The 8,341-nt window shown below is 37.7% G+C and overlaps 1 protein-coding gene across 1 annotated transcript; it reads right to left on the bottom strand.

The window, feature by feature from the left end:
- Positions 1 to 942: 942 nt before the first annotated feature.
- On the bottom strand, positions 943 to 6,282 carry LOC146322707 (coxsackievirus and adenovirus receptor-like). The gene is made up of 7 exons (XM_084724034.1): positions 6,116 to 6,282; positions 4,856 to 5,019; positions 3,233 to 3,446; positions 2,931 to 3,095; positions 2,667 to 2,783; positions 1,990 to 2,113; positions 943 to 1,838 (listed from the first exon to the last, which is right to left on the bottom strand). The coding sequence occupies exons 1-7, from the start codon at positions 6,204 to 6,206 to the stop codon at positions 1,127 to 1,129; spliced, it is 1,587 nt and encodes a 528-aa protein (XP_084580160.1). The 5' UTR covers positions 6,207 to 6,282; the 3' UTR covers positions 943 to 1,126.
- Between the last annotated feature and the right edge of the window lie 2,059 nt (positions 6,283 to 8,341).

Here is an 8,341-nt window from a genome sequence, read left to right as displayed (position 1 = left end):
CTTTGGCCCAAAATTACACACATGCAAAAGCAACAGATGCAACAGCATTTGCTAATAGGTTTTCCACACACATAAAAAAAAAAAGTAAAATCAAAGATAATGTACACATTTTATATGTTGGAGTGATAAAAGAGAGCCTGGAACAATGTTTTAACAACAATGGCCAATGTACTGCAGTAGGTAAATTACTGTTTTTACACAAAATATTGTTTTTAATGTATGTTTTATTCTTTGATGTGTTTTGAATTGTTGTTTGATATGTATGAGTGCTATGCTATGCTACTTAATTTTGTTGTACTCTGTGCATTGACAATAAAAGTAATTCTATTCTATTCTACTCTATATTTATGATTGAGTGCTGTTCTATGACAAATCTACACTGACTGAGATTTAGGTTAGTTTTCACAAAAAACACACACAAAAAAAGCACCCCCCAAAAAACAATATCAATGCTAAAAGGGCTTTAAAAATGACATTTTCAGTGCTTAACATTAGAAGATGTTAGGATCCCTAAAAAAGTAATTATATTAAAGCCTGAATTATATTATATGGCTAAGTAAAATATTACAGCCCAACACTGATCTTGAGTAATCGGGTCAATGGTTTAGAATTTTCCAAATGTATATTTTTGGCTTTTTGAGTACTAAAAGTCGGGTGACACTGAGTCCCATTATATAGAAGAGAAGGCAACAACTCCACGGCTGATATCTCAAAAACTTGGCAACTCCAAAGATCTAGATTAATAAAAAGCACTACAGGCCAGGAGAAAAACATTTTTGGGATTTTTGGTGGATTTTGGGGTGAAGGACTGTTATGGGTTCAGCATCTCTAAGGAAATGCTTATGGTGATTTTATGCAACTAATTTTTTCCTAAGGCATCCTTAAATGAAAATTTAAGCGACACTTAACCCTAAGTGGTTTTATGCAACTGGGCACTGGTCTGTGTACAGGACAGGCAAAAGCTTAATATTTTTAAATGCAACAAAAAAAGATGTTTAGGGCATTAAAAGAACATTCAGTAAGTTTACTCATATCAGTGTGTATACTGATCATCAGTGTAAACAGGGTGATCATGGCTACTATGATAGAGATCACCATGGTCATCAAGGCGATCATGGCTTCCACCTTAATGATCACGACGATCGTCAAGGCGATCACGACTGCCTCCGTAACGGTCGTGCTGATCATCAAGGCGATCACGACTGCCTCGATAGCGGTCACGTTGATCGTCAAGGCGATCACGACTGCCTCCGTAACGATCACGTTGATCGTCAAGGCGATCACTACTGCCTCGATAACGGTCACGTTGATCGTCAAGGCGATCACGACTGCCTCCGTAACGATCACGTTGATCGTCAAGGCGATCACGACTGCCTCCGTAACGATCACGTTGATCGTCAAGGCGATCACGACTGCCTCCGTAACGATCACGCTGATCATCTAGGCGATCACGACTTCCTCCGTAACGGTCACGTTGATCGTCAAGGCGATCACTACTGCCACGATAACGGTCACGCTGATCGTCGAGCCTGTCACGACTTCCACTGTAATCATTGCGCTTATCATCAAGACGATCACGACTTCCACGATAGTGATCATGCTGGTCGTCCTGGTAACGCTGAGAGTCAATATCACTGCCTTTACCATAATGCATTTCTTTACCACTATGATAACTGTGCTGATCATCATCCAGATGTCCAGCTTGTCCTACATTGTAATAACTCTGAGGATGAATGTCTTTGTCTTCTTGCTGCTTTGTCTCGATCTTTGGCTTGTCATCTCTGTACTCCTCTCCAGCTTCAGGACCGTCTCTGTCATAATACACTTCGTCAGGAGAACTAGAAGACAAACAGGGAAAATATACAAAAGATAGAAAATAGTGAGATGAATTAATTAAAGGACCAATAGACACCACTTACATACCCACAATAAATACACCAATAGAATTGTTGGTGGTGGTTTACAGTGGCATAAACATACAGGACATACCCTTCAGCATACTTGTCCTTTTCCCCCTTTTTCCGGCAGCAGCAGAAGATGAGAATCCCCAGAACCACAACACCTGCGAGCACCCCTCCAATAATACCAGCAGTGGCTCCAAGGTTCATACTGCCTGAGGAGAAAGGACGAAAGACAAAGGGTTTGCACACTACACTTAGTTCAGGGCTGACATCCCATTTTGGCCAGCGTTTACAGCTTCTGAAAACGGCTGCTTGCTGCTCCTGATGGAAACAAGTTAGAAGAGGAAGTCTCTGACTTAGAATTCTGACTTGAATAAACATTTTGTTTTTTAATGAGTTCTGAGTAAAATCGATTGTATCATTAGTTCTGCCCCTTCTCGCAGAACATTGGTCAACTTTCTCTTTTACCGTTTCCTACTTAGATATGCTGTATGTTAGGCTCATCTTATGTTAAAAAGAAAAACAAATGATGATGGCTAAAAGATGTTGCCAGGGGACCTATAAAAGCATCAGATTCACATTATAAGTTACATAATGTTAGCAAATATCAATCTGAGGTTCCACCGGGTACTAAGTTCACTTAACTGTAACTGGAGCACAGAGCAGAAAGGGAAGGGAGAGCAGTAATTCTCTGTGGGTTCAACGTGAACAGATGAATGGTAAATCATGTATAGGTGAGCATTTAAACCACGGTAAAACACTTACCAGGCATCACAGCTAATGTAAGGTTGCAGCTGGCAGAACCAATTCGATTTGTTGATGTGCAAATGAAGTACCCAGACGTTTCTCTCGAAATATTGAAGAGAAATAGAACTCCATCCTCTGCAAAATAATGACAAAAATAGGCAAAACAGTGCTGAGATTATGGACCATTTTGACATTCTTGACATTAACTCTGAAACAAACTCGCCAGAAGCCCTGCGAAAGATTTGTACTTCAGGGTAACCCAAGGATGGCTGAAATGCATACTTTCAGTTGTCTTCGGTGGAAATGTTCTGGCAATATTGTCAACACTGTAGGTCTTCCATTCAGTCACAGGCTTCGGGGATCCCTCCTCAGAATGACAGGTGAGGCTGATGTTGTGCCAGTACTCTGCTTTACCCTGAATCTTGCAGATTGGTACAGAGGGAGGCACTGGAAGAAAAGAAAGACAAAAAAAAAGTTAGAATCACTTATTAACCTAGAGAATTGTGACAAAAGTATTGATTTTAAATCTTCATGGAGACAATGTATGAGACAGATAAGTAGACATGTCAATGATTAATTCTCACCCAAGACCAAAAGGAAGGTGGTGGCAGATGTTGTTCCCTCATCATCATTGGGGATCATGACGCTGCACTGGAAAAGACGGTTGTCCTGCATGGTCACCTTCGTTAAGTGGAGTGAGCTCACTTGAGTTTCCATGTTAACCTCCATAGTGGCTCTGCCTTCATAATCAGGCGCAATGTCAACTCGGGAGTTTAAATAGAAGGTGGCCACCGATTTCTAGAGACATAGGCACAAACATATTTCACTGTGAGATGATAATCAATGCCGTGACACAGTACAGCATGACATTACAGAAGGTTTAAGGATATATGATATCATATGCTGCACAATACAAACAAACCAAGGTTTTTTTCAATAACGGAAGAAATGATTAAAACTCAACTCAACTCAACTTATTATTTCATGTCAAGTATTGTTTAATAATGACACATTTTAATTCATATTATGCAAACGTTAGTTCCGACCAAGTAATTTGATTGGACAAAATGCATTTGATAAGTGCTGATATAGGGTATAAGAGCACTGGGACTCAGACTATATAGACGGGATGAGAAGGAGGCATAGGAGGGCTGACACATACAGCTGGGATAGGCTCCAGCCCCCTGCAACCCATCAAGGATTACGGGATGAATGAATGAGTGAATGCATGAATAGTACAATAATCAGAAACTACATTGAGAATTGTCAAAAGTCATTTTTCAAGCAAAAAGATAACTAACATTTCATGGACTACGCAATTAGTTGAGAAAATAATTAGAAAATTCATCAATAATGAAAAATCATCAGATGTAGCCCTATATCTGCTGAATTAGCTTAAAAGGTGTTGATTATTACACTTACTCTTTAGTTTGTTTCCACAATAAATTCTCTTTGATCTCTTATTTTGGGTATAATATTCCTATAACATATATTCTCTGTCTGGTTACCATGTCGCAGTCTGTGGTGCAAGAGGCAATCTTAGTATTATTTATTCATCATTCACTGGACAAAGGTTATGACCATTATACAACAGGGAGGAGCCTGTGTGATCTAGATGTGGAATTGATCAAACATGTCCTTATACTAGAAACTGAAATACTCTATGAAAGCCAAAGTATAATTGTTAACTTTTGTTCTTTTTTGTCGTCATGTCAGTTAGATATGATTTGGTCAGAGCTATATCATATTAAATCATTATTTCATACTCAATTATCAGTTATCTTATTTGTGTTGGCCATACCTCAGATACCTGAGAAGCAGGGATCTAATGGCTATTGGCTGAAAATCCACATAGTTCATCCCTTTATGCTAAAATAGAGTTGGGAGACTTGTGAGAAATGTAAAAAATCAAAGCATGAGTGATCCAAAAATGCGAGAGCCTAAATTTTTCACAATGTGGCTCAAATGCAGATCTTCTGTTAAACCCTTGTTTGGTAAACAATCACATCTTTCACCCTCCACGCCCCCAGTTTTATTTTCCATTACAGTTTTGTAGTCTTAAAGGCAGGGCCCAGGAGACATGATTCAAATGTGTTCACAGGCTGAGTAGTATTCCCCTTGACACTGATCTTTATGTTCTTTAAGTTCCCCTTTAGGGAGGCCACACCACGATATGTTGTACGCATGCGGCAAAGTTAAGCTCTCACCGTTGGGCCAGAATCGTCAGGGAAAAGTTCCCACACCAGGATGAAAATATCAGAGACTGGTCTGGCTGGGATGAAGGAACAGGTCAAAGTAATATCACCTCCCCTTGCAACTTCATATTCAGCCTGTGGAATAGAAACTTCCAAACTCCTGCAGCAGGGTAGCACTGAAATATAAAATAAAACATAATAACTAATAACAATCTCTTTCCCATTCACAATAAGATAAAGACATTATGCTGAACCAACTATCTTCAGTCACACTGATGAAGGAACCTGACCAGACAAAGACTTTTCTTGTTAAAAAAAAAAAAAAAACTTGACTCTTTGAGTTTTAGAAAATGTATTTCAAAAAAATTGGTTCATTGCTCACTGTAAACAATTTTTGAAATACAAAATTTGAGGGTTTTTTTTCTAAAACTCAAAGATTCAAGTTCATCATCAAAACTTGTTTTAGTTGATTTCAAAGTTTGAGTTTGACTTAAAAGTCAAAAATTTAGTGAAGCCAGTTGCCTTGGAATAATGAGTTTTCTCAGCTTTTTGTATGATGATCATTAGGGCTGGCTAAAAAATTCAAACACTAGTACTAATACCAGTACCCTTAAAGTGAAACCAATACAAATATAGTTCTTCAATTGATACCTTTTACAGAAGGCTCCTCTTTATGAAGAACGCTTGCAGTGATTGGCTGCAAGCAAAACCTTGTAAATAGTCATTTTTTTCTAGATCTGGATACCAAGAGGACTGAATGCAGGTATTGTTTGACTGGATACGTTTCAGTTCTACTTGGTACTGGTGTATTTCAACTGAATCCGTAATGTAGTAAATGAAGTACCAGTACCCAATGATCATGTTTCTCTAGAAATTGAATTTAATGAGTTGATTGAATTGTGTAAAATTAATGAATTTAATTCATTATTTCAAGTCAAAACACTTCAAGTTAGAAGAACTAATGTTTATAAGTTCTAAAATGTTCTAGAGAAATGGGTCCAAATGAATTAACTTGAATTTAACTTGTCATAAAACTTATACATTTATATTAAGATAATGAGAAAAGATTAGTTGATCCCCCTAAATACATTATACAGTATGTTTCTTTCAAGACACCCACAGGTTTCACCTACAGGTTTCTGTTGACTGAAACGCAATCCTGCTTCCGGTTGAGTAGCAAGAAGTTGGATTAATGATTAACACAGGTGATAATAGCATAAAGGTGTGGTGCTGGTTTATAGAAAAGAGAAGGAATACAAGCATAAAGCCTACCTGTGAATATCAGAAATATCAGAGAGAACTCTCGCCATCCAAGCTGCCTCTTCGTCGTCATTGCTGACAGAGAATAAAAATGTCCAGCCATTTAAAAATTCTCAAATTGATGCTTTCGGTCCGACAGCGAGAGCTCACTTCACCTTCACGGTGAACTCCCAGGTATGGAGAAGTTGACTCTTCCAGGTAATAAGTCAACGGCTAGAGGTCACATGTCACTAGAGAGCCAATCATTAATCTGTTTTACCTTTGAATTAATCAGCCCCTTATAGATCTTATAGATATATATCATTTGAAGGAGGACATACAATAAATATGATAAAAGACGATAAAATACAATAAAGACTTAAATAATAAAACATATGATGCAAACAGAACAAGATGGATAGACAAATAGATAGATGGATAGACAAATAGATAGATAGATAGATAGATAGATAGATAGATAGATAGATAGATAGATAGATAGATAGATAGATAGATAGATGGATAGATAGATAGATAGATAGATAGATAGATAGATAGATAGATAGATAGATAGATAGATAGATATTTTTGATGTTTATAGAAAGTTATATTGTGCTGTGTATTGTATATCCACATCTGGTGTTGCACTCAGTTTGACCTGCAGGCTGCAGTATTGTACTGACAATGAAGCTGCATGTGTTTAAGACAAAAAGATTATCACTGGTCTATAAATCTCAAATGTCACAACCATATGAAAACATCATAGATGTAATTGAGCTTCAGTGTTGTTGCGTTAACCAGTAAATGTTGTCTGAGCTGTTACAGAGAGGTGGAAGGCAGGAGGTGTAAACTGGAAACAGACGTTTAACTGATGGCTGAGTTTTAAAATACGATGAGTTTCATAAGACCTGCAGTGTGTCAGGAGAGATGTAACACGACAGTATACTGATTCATGACTTTGGTGGCATGAGGTTGCAGCTTTAGGCTCAACTCTGGACAATGACGCAATCCTGCGCGGGCCAACAAGTCAGCTGTGGTGAAGTATTCAGTCTGTCACTGGCTTTATGTTAAGCCTGCTATGACAGACTGAATACTTCAGTTTAACCATTTGTTGTGTGAGAGAGTAGCCTGGAAACCACACAAATCTTCAAGCTCAAGCTCATTCTGAATTTGACGCCTGCAACATGTTCCAAAAAAAGTTGGGACAGGAGCACGTTTAACACTGTGTGACATCACCTTTTCTTTTTACACTCAAACAGCATTTAGGAACTGAGGACACTACATGGACTCATTAGACCACACATACTTTCCCACTTTGCATCATTTCATCTCAGATGAGCTCAGGCTCCAGAGAAGTAGGCAGTGTCTCTGGATGTTGTCGATATGTGGCTTTCTCTTTGCATGGTGGAGTCTTGTGACTGAAAATGTTTTTTTAAGTGTTCCCGATCAAACATAGTACTATCTTATATACAATCATGTTGTTTTTTTAAATGCAGTGTTGTCTGAGGGGTCAAAGGTCAAGGTAAACTGTTGGATTATTTGTCTAAACAGTTTTTCACAAAGTGATGAACCTCAAGCCATTCATGCGTGTGAAAGATTAAGTCATTCGAGGACGCCCCTTTAATACCAAATAATGATACTGTTAATCTGTTTATCTGTCAGATGTTCCTAACAGGTGTTTTTTTGAGCATTTACACAACTATCCCAGTCTTTTGTTGCTCCTGTCCAAACTTGTTTAAAACATGTTGCCGGCATCAAATTCAGTCTGACTGTATAATTACAAAAATATATATAAAGTTGATCAGTTTGAATATTAAATATCTTGTCTTTGTATGCTCTATTGAATTTAGGTCAAAAAGTTTGACATCCTAACATTTTTGGAATTGGGGTTGTATAATAATATATCGGTCACAGAGGCCTTTTTCAGAGTACTTTTACTTATAATACCTTAACTATGCATTGTCGATAATCTTTCTGAAGGATTTTGATGACATTATTAGATTGCTAACACTTGTGCATCAATGTGTAGGTAACATTTTACTGTAGATGTTTCTAGTTTACCAAGGGGTCAGGCCCCTTCAGAAGGGTCAAAAGCAGAATGTAAGCTATTGTAAGATTATTTATGGGGTTGGAAGGAAATTAAAATAAGTTCTGTTACAAATAAATCTATTTTTAGTTGTTGTTTTTTTTTTAAACTAATCTTTGCTTACAATGTTTTAGTACAAGCAGTTATTTCCAACATGGTCACAAGATGTTAGA

Source organism: Lutjanus erythropterus, chromosome 8 (genome assembly GCF_056507025.1).
Source record: "Lutjanus erythropterus isolate fLutEry1 chromosome 8, fLutEry1.hap2, whole genome shotgun sequence".
Classification (NCBI taxonomy): Eukaryota; Metazoa; Chordata; class Actinopteri; order Lutjaniformes; family Lutjanidae; genus Lutjanus; species Lutjanus erythropterus.
This window is presented reverse-complemented; position numbering and strand designations above follow the sequence as displayed.